This window comes from Drosophila busckii, chromosome 2R (genome assembly GCF_011750605.1).
Source record: "Drosophila busckii strain San Diego stock center, stock number 13000-0081.31 chromosome 2R, ASM1175060v1, whole genome shotgun sequence".
NCBI classification, from domain to species: domain Eukaryota; kingdom Metazoa; phylum Arthropoda; class Insecta; order Diptera; family Drosophilidae; genus Drosophila; species Drosophila busckii.
Genome location: NC_046605.1, coordinates 11940417 through 11962322, shown reverse-complemented (window position 1 = coordinate 11962322; position 21906 = coordinate 11940417). Strand labels below are relative to the sequence as shown.

At 39.2% G+C, this 21906-nt stretch overlaps 1 protein-coding gene across 4 annotated transcripts; it reads right to left on the bottom strand.

The window, feature by feature from the left end:
* Positions 1-766: 766 nt before the first annotated feature.
* On the bottom strand, positions 767-19051 carry LOC108595265 (RNA-binding protein asd-2). Of its 4 annotated transcripts, none has more exons than XM_017980476.2 (8): positions 18990-19051; positions 13015-13139; positions 6357-6442; positions 5968-6231; positions 2980-3412; positions 1440-1703; positions 1184-1340; positions 767-1127 (listed from the first exon to the last, which is right to left on the bottom strand). In XM_017980476.2, exons 2-8 carry the CDS (start codon positions 13067-13069, stop codon positions 1016-1018), a joined length of 1371 nt encoding a protein of 456 aa, XP_017835965.1. In that variant the 5' UTR covers positions 13070-13139; positions 18990-19051; the 3' UTR covers positions 767-1015. The 4 variants fall into 4 exon arrangements, with proteins under 4 accessions (XP_017835965.1, XP_017835964.1, XP_017835966.1 ...); XM_017980475.2 differs by lacking the exon at positions 18990-19051 and adding an exon at positions 18186-18224; XM_017980477.2 differs by lacking the exon at positions 18990-19051 and adding an exon at positions 18186-18224 and having other exon boundaries at positions 767-1115.
* Positions 19052-21906: the final 2855 nt, after the last annotated feature.

Genomic DNA, 21906 nt, shown 5'->3' with positions numbered 1-21906 from the left:
TGTTTTGTTTTCTTTGCAAAAATAAATTAACAATTTTACGAATTCATGAACGGATTAAGTGGAAATCGTATGCTGTATTCGATGTGTTCATACTCGCTTGGTGCCTCAAACTGAAACCGAATAATGCGCCATTTACTATATTTATATATAAACATTTATGCTAAGTAACATTTTGCTTAGGGTTCAATATGAAATAAGCGGCGAAAGGCGGTGGGAGTTCGAGATCTCGCTGTGATCGCTGTGTGGCAATTATAAATCCAGTAGACCAAAAAATTCCTTATGCAAAGTAAATTTTAGCTGGGGGTACTTTGAGTACAATTCATTGTGTCAGTTCAAAGTTCAAAGTTGGAAATTTTTTTAGTTTAGCTGTAGTTTTAGTTTTGTTAAAGTACTCCAAAAATTATTATCAATTTATGTGTTTTAGTGTTTAGATTTTGGATTTTCATTTGCTTTAGTTTAACAACAGTTTAAATATAGTTTTAAGTACATATATATGTGTATATTTAATTTTTGTATATTATAGGTATATATAGGTATTTATATATATATATATATATATATGTAAGTGTATATGGTACTTGCGTCTGTGTCTTTAGTATATATATTAGGTTTTATTTAAAGTAATTTATTTAAAGTAATTGCGTTTACATTATAATGCTATTGAAGTTTCTCTTTAATTTGACACTAATTTAGTTTTTATTTTATTAAATTTAATTCTTTTTTTCGTTTGTATTTTTATAAATTTCATTTTCAAAACTTTGTGTTTTTAGAAGTAAAACATCTCAGTGAAAATACTCTCCATCCATTTTGTCTTTTATTTATAATACGCTTAAAAACAAATCGTGTGTGTAGACAGGCTCTCTCTGGTAATCAAAGGAGGGGCGAGGTGGCCACCGTTGCAGCTGCATGTGGCATGTAAAAATTTGCAGTGTCTTTAGAAGAAGGAGGCGGGGTGTGTTGTAGTCGGTCAGGTTGGACCATTATCAGTGTGTCGCAGCGCGTACAAGTCATAGGGTTAGACGCCTTGGGCGAGACTCTCCTTGGGCAGCGCTATGATCGACTGATCCATGCTCTGGTGCGGTATGATAAAGGGCGAGGCCAGCATCTGCAGTGGCCTGTAAGTAAAACTTTATGAAAATAACTTCCATTCCATTTGCTCTTTGTTTATATCGCAATCACCTACTCGGCAAAACTGTTGGTGGTCACCATGGGCTGACGCACTGTATGCAACGCCTGCGAGTTTTTAGCACGAGCCAGCAGGCTCATCACTGTGCGCTTTGTTGGATTCATGCCGCTGCGCGGCACGCCCAGTAACGGTCGCTTGCGCCCCAATCCGCCTCCTGGCAGCAACAGCAACAGCAACAGCAACAAGAAGATGAACAAAGCATATAAATCAGCAAGAGTTTAGCCTATTTACTGCTTGCAGCGGTTACACTCACCTATGTTGATGGCCTTGACGTTGCGCAGCGCGGGATGCAAAAGTGCGCCGGGTGGTTCGAGCAGCGTTAATGCCGATGTGTTTGCATCGGTAGCATCGCCAGTTAGTTGCTGGAACGTTGTGGCATTCGCTTGTGTGGCAGGCAGCGTCGACATGGCACCGCCCACGCCCACGCCTACGCCGGGTGCTGCTTGCTTCAACAGGCCACCGATGCCGGCTGCCGTCAGCTGATGCTGCAATGCCACCGCCATTGCCGTGGTGTGCACTGAAACGGAAGAACAGTTGCCCGTTGCTATAACAATCTGTCTATGTATGTGTTGCATGCCACAAATCAATTACAAATGCATATTCTGCGCATCTCTCTCGAGCCTTTGAACGTTCGCTTAACAGGCTGCTCAATCAGCAATTGACAATAAGCTGCTGCCAGCCATCAAGCATGGCAGCTAGTTGACTGCACTCCAGAGATGAACAAAGCACTAAGCTCATGCCATAAATATCTTTACATCGATATTAGCTAAATAAAATTAGCTTCTTATATATTCTATGAGTTCCTGATAATTATAAGTGCATGTTTCTTGATTTGAAAGCAATTCCCACAACTCGCCCTAGAAAGTATGCTGCAGTAAGTTTGTAATAAATTAAATAATTGCCGCAGGTAACTTTAAACAGCAAATATGCCTAGCTTATGACAATACAGAGCATTATATTTTAAGGCATGTATGATGAAGAGAATGACATTTCATATACAATAAACATTCTATAAAAGAACCTCAAAATAAAGCAAACTAAGATTGGGCCTGAAATCAAAACCTGCTTAAAATCCAAAAGTCCATTTATGATATGCTTCACTTTCTTTGTATGAACGCATAAATTTATCGAATGAATGTATAAAATAGACAGTGTCTGATGCAGTTTTATTCATGTGCCACTTTTTCGGACAGCCTTTGGATTGATTTGATTAATTGATTCGATCGTTCACTAAATAAATTAATTGCTAAAGCCTCAAATGCTTAAACTCTTTCTAAATTGAACAAAATCAATAGCAATATTCTTCATTAAGGCTAAATTTTGCATTTGTAAAAATTGCTTTCCCTAATAAGCTACAAGTTCCTAAAGTCAGTTTTTTTTATTTCCTCCCACTCCCCCGCAAATCGAGAACAAATGATTTACACCCACAATATTAAGCAATTAAAAAATCTTTAAAAAATCTGAAATAAATCACAAATTGCCTAGTCATGTTTTCGACCGATTGTGAAAATTTCAAAACGATTGGATAAATAACTTAGGTCTTTTTTTTTAATTGGGTTTCGCTGTAGCCTTGCATCGCTATTAAGAGATTGTCACTGGAGTTGCGTGTTGGTCGCTTAAATGCAACATTTGCGCCAGTGGCTTGCTGCAAGTGGCAAGTGGCAATCAGAACCGGCCACAAAGCGAATTTCCACACTTTCCTCTTTTGCAATTTTCACCAATTCGCGCTAATTGCACGCAGTTTCTTTTTACATTTACTTTTTGCTTGTCCGCAGTTGCAGTTGAATACTCACGTGCTGCTGCTGTGGCGCTGCTCGCTTGTCCAGAGAGATGCTCGCCACAAGCGGCAGCAGCAGCCGCAGCTGCTGCTGAGCTTGCGCCGCTATGTGCCTGTAGCAGCTGATGGAAATGTGCTGGCTGCTGCTGCTGCTGCTGATGGTGATGATGATGATGATGGTGCTGCTGCTGCTGCTGCTGTTGTTGGCTGGGCTGCTGGTGTTGGGTGTCGCTGCTGCAGGATTGAGCGCAGTCGAGCTTATCGGGCGAGAGGCAATCCATGCCGCTGGTGTCATTATCTGACTTGTCGTCATTGGACGTATCCATGTCGGCCAGGCCGCGGTTGATGCTTGTGGGCGATTGTGAATCGTCCAAATGGCTTAGCGTTGGCGTCGATGTAAGCGCCTGCATTTCCCACATTTGCTCCTGTCGTATGTCATCATGGTAGTCCTGTCAAGCAAGATGGATTAATACGCTTATCGTTAGAATGACAGCAAAGGCAAGAGTACGATAGAGAAAGAGAGAGAGAGAGAGAGAGAGAGTGATTCAGCGAAAATGCAGTGCAAGTTGCATTCACGTTGTGCAATTAAATTAAATTCAGGCGTTCGTGGCACGCGTAGTAAATGCGAATTTTATTGGATGTCAATTAAAAGTTTTTGCGAGGCCATTTGTATGACACTTGCCTCCTCCCATTACGCCCTACGCTTTTACCTCAACGCCCACGTCAAGGGTGCGTGCGCGTTCAAGCAGCGCTATGTATACTACATGGCTAGATATATATTTACGGCTCCATCTATATACCAAACACATATACACATCTATATATTTATGTATCTGTGTGTGTGTCTGCTTAATACAATTATGCTGTAGCCGCAGCAGTTGCACATTTGGGGCCAACAGCAGCAGCAGCTCCAAATGTGTTGAAGCCAAAACTCAGCAACAGATACACACAGCACAACTAAGTTGAAGCGTGGTTTTGGCCAAGTGGATGGATGGATGGAGGAGAGAGCTCTCTCGTTTATGCACAATAAACGAGTTAGTTCAAGAGTTGTGCGCACTTGGGTAAATTTTGTATTCAAGCAAGAAAAGGCAACAGCAGCGCCCCTAATCTGTCTTTTGCCTGGCAACTACTAATTTCATTTCATTGCGTTTCCATTCCATTGGCAGCAACCGGTACCATGTCCTGCTACTTGAGCGACCACACTCTTATTGTTCAAAATACCCTGCATAAAGAAGTCAATAGGGTACAATGAAATACATATAAAAAGAATCAAATATTGTCCTCTTTTGTTTTTGACATTAATTCATTATATACAAATATAATATTATATAATACTTCAATAATATTAAAATTATATTTTTAAAAATGTTTACCATGTGAAATAAAATTAATTTCCTTATTAAAACAAGTAAAAATTTTTAGTTATAAAAAGAAGCAAGCGAAAAAATGATTCTCTTAATAAAAATAATAAAATTTAAGCATTTTGCTAATCAAAGTGAAACAAAAAGCTGTAAAAAAGAATAATAAAATGAATAAAGTATATCGACTTTTAAATTATTTGAATATGTGAAATTTTGCTTGCCATTGTTAACGGTTTTTTCGCAGAATATATTAGAGTCGCTCAACGTTTTAAAACCACATGTAAGCGGTTTTGACACGTCTTGTGGCACATAAATCGCATTGGCAGCTGCCATAAACAATTGCCCGGCTGTAATGCTAGGCGACAAGCTAAAGGATATTCCCCCAAATCCTACACCTACACAACTAAAGCTATTGTTTCAATTGTGCGTGTGTGCGTTCGTTCGTGTACATGTGTGTGTGTGTGTGTGTGATTGAGACATGTGTGAGCCTGAGCATAAAATCAAAATAATTTCTATGCAAATTTTTTTGTTTGTAATCAGATCACAGAGTTTTACAGAGCGGCACTGAAAATGAAATTTATTTTCTTGACATCTGCGCATCAGGCGATGAAGTCGTGGGTTTATGACTATGGTTATCCCTAAAATTCGGGGAAATCAATTCGGCAAGCAACAAGCTTATGCCGCAATTTGCATGAAAAGGCTTACTTGAGTTTACTTTGTGCTTTTAAAATAATTTCAACTTAATGAGTTTACACACACGCACACACACACTTCTAAGGCAGCAGCTCGCGCATGAGTTTAAATTTAAGAAAGTGAGCTATATGTATGAATTTACAGCTACAATTTTGTGTGTGTTGTGTGTGTGTGTCACTTTAACAAGCGCAACGTAACTGTAATTTAAACTGTACACAAACAAACATATATTTAGCAGTGCTAGCTATAGTTGTTACTCGTATGTTGCAACAGAATAAATAAATAAATAAATATGCTGTCGAGGCGAGTGAACATGTGTGCACACACACACTCACATACATGCCCACACACACATGGCTGAATGATGGACACGAGACGCTTGGTAAACGAGGCAACGAGCATACCGTAGTGAGTAAAGAGTAAAGAGTAGCGCGCTGTCCGTTTGAGAGTGCTCGAGTGGACGTGCGGGCAGCGAGAACAAAGGGCGGCACAATTGCGTTGAAGATGACGCTGGAACTCTCACACACACATACATATACAGTGGAGTACGTTGGGGTGTGAGTGGGTGTGTGTGGGCTGGCAAATGTAATTACAGCACAATGCAATTATGGAGTGGGGGAGTGGCGCAGTAGTGTTGGCTACGGAAAGAAGGATGCTGTGCATGCCATGAGAGAAACACGGAAGCTGAAGTCGATAACGAGTGCAACCTTGGAGCCGAGCAAGCGCTCCTTTGCCTTGGTCGCAGCTGTTGTCGCTGCTATTAAGTTTTGGGCTTGAGCAACTTTAAGATATTTCACTTTAGTTTTATATATAGTCAGTCTTCTTGTTTGTTAAAGAGTTGAAACTTGCTCAAGCACCGCTGCGCTGTACTCAAATATCCATAAAGTTTTTGGCCACGGCTGAGTCTCGGCCACGGCTGAGTCTGGGCAGCGTTGCCCTGGGATACTTACCGGAACGAGAAACCGACGCACTTCCGCCAGGGCATAGGCAATGCGAGCGTGTGCCTCAGCGGGTGCCGCAAACGTAGAAATCTCAACGTGCAAGTCCTCAAAGAGATGCGCGTAACGACTGTCGCCGCTGCCTCGCAGCTCCTCCTCCTTTCGCCTGTCGCGCATTGAGCCGCGTCCCAGCACGGCCATTTTGCACATTGTGTCCTCCTGCAGTCGCTTCATCGAGTTGCCCTTTGGACCCAGCAGTTTGCCAACGAAATTAAACTGCCCACCCGACATGCAAAAGAGAAATGCATAAAACAGAACAACAACAACAACGGCAAGGTAAAAGTACAGTTATTAAGTATTTTATCGAGCAGCAGCAGCAGCAGCAGCTCTGAGCGACTCACCTTGGGGTGATCCCGCACCGGCACGGCCACCTTAACGGACACCTTGACTGGCTTGTCTCGCGTTATGTCCAACATTTTGAGTTTCTCTGCAAAATAGCCGCATCAAACTTCATTAATTATGTGAGTGTAATTTACAGAGAAATTCGTAATTAATTAAATCCACTTTGCAGCCCTACTTAAAGCTAATAAACGAGCCAAGCTCTGCCTTGCTTAAATTATTAAGAGCCCGTTCAAGCAATTAAGCGCCAGAGATCGTAAACTTCCGTACAGCGGCTTCGCTTGGGCTTTAAGGTTTTTTATTATTCTACATCTAATTCATTTTATTGCGCACTTTTATAATTTAACAAACTTTCTGAAAAATATAAAAGACAATATTCAGCAATACTGTAATTTAGGTGATAGTCGATGGTAAATGAAAAGTATACGTATATTAAGTATACGTATTTAAAATAAAAATATTGCTTTTAATGTTATCGATAGTTTAATATTAAGCTGCTGGCTGTTCGATTTTACTATTGACTAGAAAATTTCTATTTACAGCGATGAATTTTATTTGGGTCCCATTTAAAGCAATAAATTATTAAATAAGACAACATTATTTAAATTGCGTAAAGGTAATAGCAATTTGTTGAATATTTAAAAGACGTTTAATAATATAGTTTTAAACTAAAGCAATATTATGCTTGTCTGCATGATAATTTCTACTTTTATATGCTGCATAAATTTGCGTTTATCTAGGTTTACACACCTAATCCTGCCAACTTGCTCATAAGCTACTCTTAATCTTAGCTACTTTCATAAAAAAGAATATGATAAATGTGGCAGAGACAACAATGCTGAATAGGCTTGGGCAAAAGAAAAAGGAACTTCTGCCTGCCTGTCTGTGTGTGTGTGGGTGTGTGCGTTTGTGTGTGTTTAACAGTCAATTATTTTGTCATTCTTTATCAGAGTGTCGGCTCCCGAAAGTTCTTTGAGCATTTCTCATAAGCCTTATGCTGTTTTACCTGCACGGGCTCGTTGGATGGATAATGCCAAAGTTTTTGCTGTTTGTAACTAATTAAGCAAAATGCTTACAACAAACACCAATGCTGGTAGTCGTATGTAGGTGTATGTATGTATATACTATATGTATGTGTGTGTGTGTGTGTGTGTAGTGGGCAACTCTGTTGACATGGCCAAACATGAAAACATTTTTGTTTGCTTGGAGCCAAGCTCAAGTCTCGACAAGGCAAGCACTCACACACACACACAAACAGACTTAGGTACAGACACACATACACATACGAATGTATGTATAAATTTACACCGACACTCATTAGCAGACGAAATGGCTTTCTTAACACCTTTTGTCGCTGCTCGTCGCTGTCTCGCTCGCTCGGACTATGGGGAATATAACTCGAGTTAGTAGCCAGAATTCAAAATAAATTAATAATGAGCATATTTTTTTCAGATTATAATACAATATAATAATTGAATTTATTTAGTTATTATAGTCAGCCAGGTGGAATGCAGAGGCGCCTAAGCTTGACTATCGGAGTCTTTTAACAACAATATCTTTGTAAAACTACATATACGGCTGAATTACAAGAAATCTGTCAACATATAATGGCTACTGTTTTAAATAATTTCATAAGAATCGGTTAAAAATATCCCATTGCTGCCAAACAAACATTTGATTTGAAATGGGATATGTGAGAAGTGTGAGAAAAATTAAAATTGCGTTGAAATGTATTTAACTACCCCAATTTTAGAACTACTATTGATAAACTTAATAATCAATCAACAATTAATTACATAGCTCAGCTTAAATTTAACTGGAATTTAATTTGTAGAGTAAAATAGTTTTAGTTATAAAATTGCTTATTTCAAATGGCTAGTTGTTCGACCCAATTACGAGAGTTGTATAATAAAATTCAATAGTTTTATATTATAAAACACTTCTCTTTTGATTTTATTGCAGTGAGCGCATTTAATTGAATTAATTATATAATTATTAAGGCTTTTTATATCGTAACAAATACTTCGATTCATGTATTGATGTTAGCTGACATTAACAGCTGTTATCTTAACGTTAGGAGCAATGTTAAATTTTCTACTATGTTAATTTAACATATGCGCATGTTATAAATGGGTATCAAAAAAAGCTAACTTGTTAATTAAATTTAAAAAATTGATTCAGACCAAATTAGCGTGTTAACTTGCCCATAGTGAATCACTCGCTTGACTGACTGACTGACAGACAGAGTGAGGGAGTGAGCAAGCAACACATACACGTACGTAAGTAGACTTGCAGTTGTCAGCGAGTGAGTGAGTGAGTAAGTGCACTTTGCTTCCCTGCACTGCTTTGCTGACAAATGCATAAACAGTCAAAACTTTAAGTGCAACAGCAGCAGCTGCTGTTGGTCTATGCAGGTAACCCTTAATGCGTAAAAGCATGTGTGTGTGTGTGTGTGTAAGTGTCTGCTATTTGTGTTAATTGTTGGCATTGCCACACATTAAAACACGCTTCATCATTTCCCCCAATGTGCGACACTCAACTGTCTGTCTGTCTGTCTGTCCGGCTGTCTTTGCAATCAGATTTATGTGTTTGTGTGTGAGTTGTCATATATTTAGCTAAAATGTTGCATAAATTAACACAAAATATATCTTAGCCTCATTTAAATGTACGTAGCTTTAGCTTTGCCTATGCATTTACATACACAGGGGAGTTGTAGACATATATACATGCGTATAGTACAGTAAGCATTCTGTATAAACGACGTCGACACAAGCACAACATTCTATTCTAGCAGCTTTTGTATTGGCAAAAGTAAATAATTAATAAAGTGTAACTAAATCAACCTTTCCATATAAGTTCAGCTTAGCTGCTCATATGGAATGCTTACTGTACATTTATACACATTTAAATCTGCATTTGATTTATACGCTCAACACAAGCTCTTGTTGATTAATTATAGTCACGGCTTGAGAAGCTAAGAGCTCTCTGCTGTTTTCCAAAATTAGCATAATAAATTAACAAAAATTGCATAAGGAATTGCATTTGGGGCTTTGTGGCTTAAACACACAATTATTTTAAATTATTATGTGCTTTATCAAATTAATTAAAGCAGTTAATTTATGTGCAACTGCTGTGCAGCAACAAAACAAATGAAAAATAATTTAATGTATGCTTGTCATTTAACCAATGGAATTTCCTTTGTGCACTCAACAACAATAACTACATTTCCTTTTGATGGCAACTCTTGCTGACATTTTTTCCACGAAATTACACAAATAAGTGAAAACTAATTGTGTAATTATTTTACGCTTTTCACGCCTGCACTGTCGTACATTTATAATTTACAAAACAACAACAACAGCAACAGTAAAAAAGAAAAAAACAGTTTAATTGGCTTTATACGCAGCAATTTATTTCATTTATCGATTGGCCACCCAAGCGCCTGCAACAGACAGCAAGCAGCCCGAACAACATCAACATTTATGTATAATAATAATTTTAATCGTTTTTCGCTTTTACAGCAGCTGACAATAATTTTAATTGCCACCACCCCAGGATCATGGAGCGAGAACTTGGCTTGTTTTTTGCTGCGCTTCACGTTTTTGGCCAATTTCAGGTAAATTTGTGTAAATTTTATTTGACGTTGTTTTTTTCCGCTGCTCTTGTCGTTCCAAATCTACTATAATTTATAGCCAAAAGGCCATTAGGCTAATTAGCTATGCATGCCAGCAGTAGCAGCAGCAGCAGCAGCAGCAGGTGAATGGCAGGAGTGAGGGGCAGCGCCCTTATAATGGCAACTGCTGTTACAAACTATTTTCGCGCACAGATACTTGTGTCATGCCGATCAGATTGCATTAAGTGCTTTTTCTCAATGCGGGCGTAACTTGGGGAGAGAAATGTGAGAAACAAGCGAAAACAAGCATAAAGTTTCATGCAGATAAGCGTGGCATTCATGCAAACTGAATATTTGTTTGTTTGTTGGTTGGTATTTTTTTTTTGTTGCCAAGAAACCAACAAACGGATTGCATTTAATACGTATTACGTATACGCCTCGAGTTAACCCATTGAGGCCTGCTTGGCATAACAGCACTTCCGCAGCACTGCCGATTGGCCCCAGGACAGATGCTAAACATTTGCTCAGTCATTGCAATTGTTTCCGTTTGCCAACTTGTGCTTCACATTGCTGTTGTTGTTGTACTTGTTGTTGTTGCTGCTGCTGTGAAGCATATTTTTTCAACATTTCTTTTGTGTTTGCATTCGTTTGGCTTTTCCAGGTCATTTGTTTGTCCGGAACAACTGTGCCTTGTCGATGCCTAAAGGCCAGACACTTGAGTTAACATGAGGCTTTAACCTAACAACACCCGCTGACCTACGACTGCAGCTTGTCAATCCCTTAGGTTCGCTCTGCTTCACAATGCGTGGGCGCTCCTTTTTAGTGCGTTGACGTTCAGCATGATTTATTTGCCTTTAATAAAGGGCCACACCTGACTTTGGAATTCGCACATTTTCTCTAGGCTTAGCAAGCTGTGCCCACTCCTTCAAGACTCTGCCTGAGCCTCAGCCTGAGCGCTTTAAAAGTATTTTTATTAGCCTGAGTTTGAAACTTTGTTGTTACTTTGTTCATTTAAATTGTATACAAATATTTTGCCTCAATTGTTTATGCAGTCGAGCAGCGTATTATTTTTGTTTGTAACAAATATTTTTGCAATAATTTAGCATGGCTGCAGTAATAACAAATAACAATAGTATTTATTGTTTGCAATTTATGCATTGTTTATCGCATGCCTGTGCATAAATTAGTTACTCAATTTAAACGAAAGCCAAATGCCAGCAGCTACTTTAAATCTATTGATTGGAAAATTAAAAAACTTTCGCTTAATAAAGCAACACAAATGAAATGCTTATAGTTTATGAGCCAAAGCCAGCTGTCTCCAGCGCCAGCTATCTCTGGGGCTATCTCCGGGCTTTTAACAATGTGATAAAGTTGTTTTGGTATTAATTCGGTTTCCTGTCGTGGCACTTATCTGATGCGCACTCGCATAAAATGAAATAAAATGCCGCGTTAAAAGAAAACGCAAAAAGGAAACCAAATGCTTTGAGGCTTGGCGCTTGGCGCTTGGGTCAAAGTCAAAGCATCAATGCCATGGCAATGGTCGATGGATCATTTAATCGTTTTGCAAAAGTCTTCTTTTTTTTTCGGTGTATAGCCAGACGACTGCCTTAACTGGATTTGCTTAAACATGGCCAAGACGTAACGAGACGAAACAAGACAAACAGCAAAATATACCCAAGGGACGGATTACCGAAAATGCGGCTCGTTAGTCAGAGAGGCAACAAAACAAAAAATAAAGGAAAGAAATAATGCTGTGCTTATGTGTTGCCCAAGAGCTTACATGGCTACAGTTAGGCGACTACGACGACGAATACGGCGGACAATGTGGCGTAGAACATCAAACATTCAACGAACAGTTTGCCATCTTGTTACGCATGTATCCTTTTCTTTTTTTAGTTGTTGCCGTTGTTGTTGTTGTTCCTTTAGTCAAGCCGTCTGCTGAGTAACGAGCATTGTTATTTTAAACTTTAGACGCCCTAGACAAACGAGCTGCTGCCTGTGCGCAATTTTTAGTGCTGCCGAGATACTTTTGTATCTGTTTCGAGACCGAGAGTGAGGATTTAAGGCCTCGTTGGCGCGTAATGAGTTCAAATGAAAGGCAAACCATGTTGCTGACGACAAATAGTTTTGTTTTTCGCTAGCTTAACACCGCATGACGTAAGCTTTTGGTGTGTTTATGATTAAATTTCCACAACACACATGAGTGTGCGAGTGTGTGTGTGTCTGTGTGTATCTCGATATCGGCAACAGTCAGTAGGGCGACAATTTTTACGATGCCAGGATGCCCGTCGCTTTATGTGCGCTGCCTTAACTTTTGCGCAAAACAAGTTGCAAAGGTAGCGAAACAAAAATGGAAAAAGAAAAGAAATTCAACTTCACGTTTGCTAAGCTCAGCAGCCAGCGGGGCAGGCGCCTCAAGCGAACACACACACACACGAACAGACGCAAGATACACAAAACGTTTTGCAGCCACAAGTTGACTTTACGCTGTTTGAATTTCTTGCTGCTTTTTTTTATCCTGCACAGCGCGCGGCAAGGATGTGAGTGCCGCGGCGGCAGTCAGCGCAAGGAGTAAGCTTAACTTGTGCTACAAACTGGTTAACATTTGATTGTTCTTGTGGTGGCTTTTGAAGTGAAGTTGCAGTTGAAAGTTAAAGAAAATAACGCCGAAACGCTTTTGAGTGATGTGTGGCTTGGGTTAACCCCGCTTACTGTTTGTCTGATAAATCATAATGTGTGTTGCTTCTGCTTTCTTCAATCAATTTCTCGTTTATCTTTCCACACAAATGGAGACGCATGTATTAATAAGCACTTGAGGGTTTGCCTGTCTAAACTTTGCGGCAAATGCTGATGATTGATTGGTCAGCTTGGCTGGCAATATCAAATTTAAATTGCATGCATTGCACTCAATTTTACTCAACTTCCTGTTTGTACTTACAGTTGCCAGTCAAGTGCCTTTGGCTTTGCTATAATTAACAAACTGACTGACAGACTACTATGGTAGTCAAACTCTATTTGAAATTATTTTTGTTATTTTGATTGCATACCTGAACTTTTTGAAGCACGTTCCTCCTGTGAGCTTAAGCTGGATTTGGCTTCCATGCTATGGTTTTTTGTATTCTTCTTCTTTGCTGTTGCTCTTCTCTTTAGCGCACACAGAAATTACAGCAAACTGCAAGCGAAAGAAAGCAAAATAATCAATGTAAGTCCATAATAATATGCGTACTTAGCATACTTGGCTATTTTTACAGCTACTTTTGTTCCACACAGAGCAAACTTTAACGCTTATGCAAATCAGCTTACAACGGCAAGAGAACTTAACTATGGCTATGTTAACATAATATGGCTAACAGACTGCATAAACTTTAGCCTCCGAGCATCAATTGCGAAATTAGTTAGTGCAAAAAGAGCTTTGAATCAAATCAAATTTCTACGAGCAGCTGCTGCTTGTAGCAGACAAACAATTTTGTGTCAAGTGGTTTGTTTAACACTTTGTAAACACAGCTACTATTACAAATAGTGGGTTGGGTCTGATGGGGGGTGGGGGTGTGTGTTGTCTGCTGGGCCAGCTGCCAAAAGTTGTGCCGAAAATCATTTTGGCAGCGACTCAAGTTGCGTTTAGTTTACTTAAGCTGAGAGCGCTCAAGTGGCCAACCCTTTATAGACTGTCTATATTTATTTAGTAACTACTTGTAGCTTGAATGCGCTTCATTAATTTCCAATCCTACGCATAAACAACAAATATAATAATATAATTTTTCGGCTCACATTTAATGCTGGCTCATGGGCTCTAATTGCCTTTTATGATGCTGCAAAAACATTTGCCCTCCTTTTATTCGCCCAGCCCCCAAATCAGATTGCCATCTACTATGAATGAGCATTAAAGCTTAGCTCAACTACCTGGCAAATCGACGCTAGGCTAAACGAGTGGGCACAAAGCCTACCCGAAAAATTAATGATGCTATAAAGCGAAATGAGATGAGGGGTTGGTGCTGGGGGCTCGCGCCTAATGGGTAGGTGTTGCGTATTTTGGGGCGACAAGACCAAACAATGTTGCTTGCTTTTGTTTTAGCTTTTGCTTTTGCTGCTGCTGCTGCTGCTGCGGCGTCTCTCTGGCCAAGCCTTTCAATCGCGTGCGTTCCGACTCTCTGGGCTTGACGGATTTGTGTGCGTTTTCAGATTAATGCTGCGATTTCTGTTTTCCGTTGGAATTGTGCGCTGCACAGTGGTGCACAAATGTGTTTTAATTTGAAAAGCTTACAAAATAATAAAATTGCTTTTACTACATTTTTTTGCTATGTAGCGTATGCGTAATTTTTATGCAAGCTTCAATTACAACAAAATTTATATTAAACTAAATAGTCTACGCATCTAAAATTAAATGAAAAACAATATAAAATAAGCTTCATTTATTGTATACTTCAGTGCGTATACGTAATATTTGCATGTTTCAGAACTACCAAAAATTAATTATAATGTGCCCAACTCATAATCAGAACAAATTGAATGAAATTCAAATTGCTACAAGCTTAATTGTGTAATAAACGTGCTACGTATACGTAATATTTGTATAGGCATTAAATAACAAGCAAAATTATATTACATTGAGCATTATTTATAATGTGTGCAGAAATGTGTAAATTAAATCAAAACTCAGCAAAATAATTATGAGCTATTCTTTTGCTGAATTGCGTATACGCAATATTTTGTATTTGCATCAAGTTCTATCAAAGTGAAAAGTAAAACAAGCTACAAATTACAATTAAATTATTTAAAGTTGTATAAAGAGTATTCCAATGCAAATCCAATTGAGTTCATCTTTGCTTAAGCTTACACGCTGCGCTCATTTCAGCTTCGGCTTCAGTTTCAGCTTCAGCTTCAGCTTCAAGTGTATGCATTAGGGTGACTCTCAACTGTTGCATACATTGCATATGCTTTGCATAATGCAATTGACCCACTGTGCGCTTTGGCGTCTTTACGTAGCAGCTTTGTCTTTTATATGCAAAATTTAACCCACTATATGGAGCTGTTCACTAAGTAAATGCTCTGTGCGCTACGAGCCAGGGCTACTTCATTTGCTGCCGCTCTCGTTCTTATTCTCGTCGTCGATGTTGTTGCTGTTGATGTTGTTGTTGTTGTTGTTGCTGGTGTGCTGCTGTGCACTGTCGTTGCCTTTGCTTTGTATGGCGACGGCTTCGCACGCACGATTTAAGGATAACGAGGATGGAATGCAGGAAGCGAGGCAAATATTTACACAGTTGGATGATTTAGATAAAGAAGACATGAACATGAACCATAAAACGAAGAAGCCGAACATAAGCCCAGCGAAGCGTAGAGCGGGGCACCTGTATTATAAAAGTGGGCTGGCATTATAAAGGATAAAGAAATTTGAATACAATGAAGAGGATTTAGGAAACCCGTGATTGCCGAGCGTCACTTCTCGGTTAGGCTATTGTGGACAGGAAGACAACAACAACAACAACAACAAGAAATTGCTATACAAATTAATGAAACTATTGTGTTTTCAATTTCTCTTTCTAATCAATTTAAACGTCGCAGCCAGAGCTATAAATCTAACTGCTGCTACTGCGTTTCTATTTTAACTTATTTTCACTTTAAAATGCGCGCATATGGATAATTTATTCAAGCGTATATTGCAACGGTGTAGAAAAAAACTCAAATGGAAATGCAAATGCAGATGTTACACACAGCAGCAGGAGCAGCAGCAGCAGCCAGCATGTTGCAGCTTGAAATTGAAGTCCTGCTACAAGCGCTGAGCTCTGTCGTTCTAATGTTTAGGGGTTCAGGCTCACAGTTCAGTTAAAAGTGGCATGTGTGGAAATTCTACTAAAAGCTGAGGGCTCAAAAAAAGCCAAAGCACGTGCCAATAGCAATATATGTATGCAAATACACACACACACACACACACACACATGCACGCATACATAGGCAAGGTATGACAAACGAATATTATATGAGAATTTCGTCAGTTTGGCACGGCATTTAAATTATTTGCGTGTTGTGTCAACATTTCAAATTCCATAAATTTTAGCTTTGCTTCTTTACGCTTCTGGTTTGCGCGCGTGTGTGTGTGTGAATAATCTAGTTTGTTGATCCTGCATCATTGCTCTATTGTTTATTTGCTCATATGTTTTGTGCATATGCAGGAAGTGCATGCGAATTGAAACGAGTGTTCGATATGCAATTGCCACTTGCAAATCTAAAAGCAACGCCTGACCCACCCTACTAACTAGCGCACAGTCGCTTTGCCCGTATTGCCTCGAGATGCAGCTGAATTTCCTGACCGGAAATTGTTTCACAAATGCTGGCCAATTAATTTTGAAAAATAATAGAGAAAACTTTTGCCAGCAAACGCGCACTAAGATAGCCAAAAGAGCAAGAGCGAGTTCAAATGAAATAAAAACACATACATACATAGCATACATATACATAAGCAAAGTGAAATTAATTGAAAAACACGCGCACAGCACTTGGCATAGATTCTGCATTGAGTTTAGTTTTGAGTGCTGAAATAAATAAAATAAGAATTAGCATATTATGAGCAAAAGATTTCCCCGAAACTACAAGTTATATTTTAATTTGCTACACGCCTTGGGGCATTTGTTAACACATAAATACATTTGTTTCCAAACCTTTATTTATTTAAAAAAAAAATAAAACAAACTTTTTGCGGTTAGTCGCTGCAAATGAAGCATACAAAACAGTTCAAGAGTAGGTTTTCAACCTTTGGGGAATCGACACGTGTTCTAGTCCTACTCGAACAAATATATGCTTTATACATAAATATGCACATATTTAATACCTATCATAACATAAATACGTACACACATGTGTGTGTGTGTGTGTGTGTGTGAGTGTAGTACAAAGTAAAAGTTTTGCGTTTATGGTATTGTGCCGCAATGTGGTTGGCCACAAACAAAAAAGGCCACAATGCCAAAGGGTGCTCTTTGTGCTGAATTTTTGTTTCATATCAGAGCCAGAGCCAGAGTCAGAGCCAGAATCAGAGCCTGAGAGCTGGCTGGCAGTTAGTTATGTTTGTACTCCAAAGCCACATGAGTATAAATACGTAATGTCATTATAACTCTTAAAGCTTACACGCTGTGCTTGAGACTCGACAATTTCACTTCAACGCAAATTAGTCGACATCAATAAATAATTGGCATATAATTTAACTAAATTAGTTTTATTTTTGTCAAGACGCTGCCAGAGCAAACAAATAAGACCACAGCGCGCCAGATAAATCAAACGCAATTACAATCATTCATTCTCATTTGCTGCACACCCAAGGGAACTAAAGCTAAATACATCTAATACGCTGTGTCTGTATTTGTGTCTGTGTGTGTGTGTGTCTGGCGTTTATTTGAGCTCGCATTTGTGGCCAGAGTAAATAATTAAGCTGTTTTCTTAGCTGTAATTAAGCCGTTACAGGTGTACGCAATGCTTGTTGAAGCATTTAATAGCATATTTAATTCAAATTGATTAGCAGTCATTGCGCAACTTTCTTTCTTTTTTGTTCGTTTGTGTGCAGATGCTTTGTATATTAATTGTGGGTAAATACTGTGCGCGATGAGTTTGCCAAATTTTTATTGATTACTCAACTAAAATATGCACATAAATCGTTTTATTTATGCAAAAAGAAATCTAAAATAAGCTGTAGCATACTTTTTGGTCTGTTGAAAATTAATCAAAGCCTTTCAACTTTGTATTTATATTAAAATTGCAAATAAAAAGTATTAAAATAACTATGTAAGATGACTATTTATTTTTGGGCTGTGGCTGCACAACAATTAAATCTTTGTAATTGTATTAAAATTGCAAATGAAAAATACTCAAATAACTCTGCAAGCAGACTACAGTTGATTACTGTGAGCTTATTTAAATCCTTTGAACATCTTATTACATTGCCTTGCATGCTTTCATAAACAATAGGCAAATATTGTCTGTCGTCTGCATAGAACAATTGTCGTTTAATTTAGTTATTGTTTGCACACAATAATAACAGCTTGAGGCACTGAAATGCACAATGACAGAATGTCAAGCACACAAGCATTAAATGAATGCAACTTCGCCGTAGGTTTCGCACAATAAATTTTAAATACTGCTATCAACTGCAGGCAGGCAGGCCGAAGGCATGCTTAAATAAGCAATTGGGCTTTGTGTTTATTTTATAGATATTATAATTGTCAAGTTGACTTACCCAGCGGCCAATTAAAAATTCTGTTTTTATTTGTTGTAGCGTGTTGTTTTGTTTTCGTTTTCGTTTTAATTGCGGCTTTTAGCGTTAAACATTTATCTCAATTTGGCATTTTGTGCAAAATTTTCAATTCGGCACTTGTGTATTTTCACTTAGCGTTGACAAATGCCTGAGAGCGCTCGCTTCATGCTTTATTCATTTGGCGTAAACATTTGCACATTGCCAGCCAACAAAAATTCATCAGCGCTGATTAAAGTTGCATGCCGCGTACTGTGGCAAGCAGTCAGCCCAGCCCTTGAGGTGCGAAGAGTTTCGTTACGCTTTTAATTTAAGTCTCTTGTCGAGACAATGCGCGAAATAAAAATAAAGCCACAACACCAACAACGGCAACGGCAACGGCAACGGCAACGGCAACGGCAACGGCAACAGGAACGACAACAACAAACTGGAGGATAATGTCATCCGATTGGGTAACCACACGAGAGCAAAGCACGCGGCGACAACAACAACAACATTAAACGCCAAGAAACTGAGATAACGATGGCTCCAAGGAGTATATACCAACTGTTTGGCTAAGTACTCCACACAGACGGCGCCACACGGCTGGCTAAATCCACAGGGACAACTTTCACTCGCCTCGCAACTAAAAACTCTGCACGGAGTGCGGTCTCTCTCTCTATTGCGTACTCCACACACACCCAATATAAACAATTCCCTACGCCCTCAGACACACACACACACATACACAAGCAAGGGCTCTGACTCTTTCTAGCGGCAGCTTGGCGCCAAACTACACCTGAACCGTACCGCGTTGGCTTTTTGTGAGAACTTTGAGCCACGTTAGCTGTGGCTGCCTTCGTTTAGACCGTTTCGTCGAGAGTTCAGCGCGCAACTGATAGCTGTGATACCAAGTGAGCGCTTCGACAGCACAGGAATTTCATTGTCCTGTGGATGCTGTGGATGCTGAGTTTCCAATTTTGGATTCTGCGCACTGTGGATAAGCGTTGAAAACTCATTAATACTGGGCACAGTAGCAATAGCAACCGTTATGCTTTCAAATATCACAGCTAGATCTTATTTATTATATGCTATTTGCTTATCTAAATATACTTATATAATAAATGCTTGAAGTTTCGCTGATATTGCCACTGCGGCGAACTTAACTTAAAATAATAATATTTACTCAAGGGACCAATCCACCAAACACTTTGACGTCGTGAAGGCGATGAAAAATCTCTATCGAGACAGCGAATTTTTAATTATTATCTGTAAAGTTTATATTGTCATCATTCTGATATATTATAAAAAAAATTAAATTAAAAATAATAATGCTTGCAAAAATTAATTGATTGTGACTTCCTAATTTTGACTTTTTAGACTCATAAAATTATTTAATATACTAGTAGTATTTAGCATAGGCAAAGAAAACAATTTTAGTGGAACAAACTTTTTTTATAGTGATTAAATAGCTCTGGAAGGTCGTTAAATTACTTTAGCTACTTTTAGATTTATAGGTCTTGGTTTTTATGATTCATTTTATGAAATTGTTTTGAATATACATTAGAGTGTCTTAATAAAATATGCCAGATTTGTAGAAAAATAGATAACACGTGACTCAAATAATAATAGCAATAGTCAATAATTCAAAAATAGGTTTTGTGATCGTTTATTTGTATTTTGTTATGTGCAAAAAAAACAGTTGTATATTGCTAGGTTAAAAGAATCGAATATGTTTTTTTTTAAATTTACTTTAGTTTTAGGCAAGCCAAAATCATTGCTGACTTGTCTAAAAGTTAGTCATTGTTGTAATTTTTTCAGTTCTTGAGTTTAACAACTTTAGCCGTTGCTCAGTACTGAAAGCTATACGCAATTAGTATAATTTTCAATTGAATACTTGATAGCCAAACAGTCTCTGGACATACCTAATAGTACCTAATTTATCAACTACCGCAAGTTTGTTTAAGTTCTCCATCGCATTGAAATCGAATCGAGTCCAAGGCAATTGTAAATTTGCATAGAGCGCTTTGTGTGGTGCCCTGTTGGAAATTCGATAAAGGCACAAGAAAAGAAATGCAGACCAGAAAAATAGAATTGTTTTGTTGACCACAGTAGCGATGGCTACGAAATTGCACGCTTGTTTATTGTCCTTTGCTTGTAGCCAGCGACCGAGCAAGCGAGCGAGCGGTTGAGCATGTGGAGCACAACAACACGCTGGCGGCTCTATTTGGTTACCGTTCAATGCACTGGCCAACTTTGCCATGTATGACAAACAAACATAAACATTGTGTGCTAGTATGTGTGTGTGTGTGTGTTCGAAATCGAGACTCTAAAGTTGCTCAACCCAACAGCTGGGCTATCCATTGTTGTAGGTGAGAGCGATGGGAGAGAACTTTAACGTGTTTGCCTGGCGCACTCTAATTAAAATTTTTGCCGTGAGGCTGCAATGACCGCAAAGCCAAAAAAATAATGAAATATATATGGGCAGGCAACAGCTTAATTTGTTTCGTTGTGACCCAAACGGTGTCACATTCTCTGGCAAATTGAATGCAAATTCTTTAAAACTTATGTTGCAAACATAATAAAATCCGTAATAACAAGAAGAACATAATATTTTATAATTATCTGCAACTAGATCTTGGCTCTGAGAGTTTCATGTTTCATGGCTTTGAGCAATTAGTGTTCCAAAATTCAGCCCAAGCCTCCAACTCAAGTAGTTCTGTTTTCGTAGCATACTTTTCAGCGCTTGGAATAGGGCTTGCCAGCTCATGACAAATTAGCCGATTGTCCTTGACGACAGGAATGTAGGCGCATGTGTGTGCGGCAGGAACTGTAGCTGCAACAGCGTCAAGTGGCAAGCTGACTGCCGGTGTGGCACAGTCGGAGGAAGTGTGGCAAGTGCGGCCAAGTGTCAAAAACACACTCGTCACTGTCGACACACATCCTGCACTTAGGCTCAGAACAACAAAAGGTGCTCAGCCACCTGGACATGCAACGTGCCACACATGCTATACACATGCTGCATGCCGCATGCGGCATGGACAACATGCACTTTGCGTGCGCACTGTGACACTTAACGGACAATTAAGTTGCTGACCCAGCAGCTGTAACAATGCCACGCCTACTTCCGTTGTCGTTTACTCTCTCTCTCTCTCGCGCTCGCGTGCTGTCTCTCTCTCACTCTCTTTTGCTGCACGTATATTTCTGTATAATTAATGCAACAATTGCTGCAAGCAGCTACCAACAACTATAGCCAAGTGTTTGGCTCGACGTTTTGGCCATTTCAAGACAATTTGCAAAATTGCAGCTGCGCGCTTTTGTTATTTGTTTGTAGTTTGTTGCTTTGCTGTTTGCCCGTATTTTTCACGTGCTTTCTCTGCCTCTTTCTTTTTCTTCTTCTTCTGCTTCTTCTTCATATTTTGCTTGTTTTTGGGAAAGCAAAATAACAAAATGCAGGCCAGAGAGTGCAATTGCTTTCGGCTGCGCGCGGAGAAAGCAAAAGATGCCACAGCACTTTTGACTGCGCCCCAGAGGGGCATGCTACACAGTCTTTGGGGCGCGCCCCTTTTGACTCTCCTAATCCGCTTTGGTATGTCTGGTCGGCGGCTTGTTGTCAAATTTGCTCGGCATGCCCGGCAGTCGCGTTGGGCCGTTTTTAGTTTACAGTTTTAGCAGTTTACAGTTTACTGTTTTCCCTTACTGAGTTTTCAGTTTAGTCCGCTTTCAG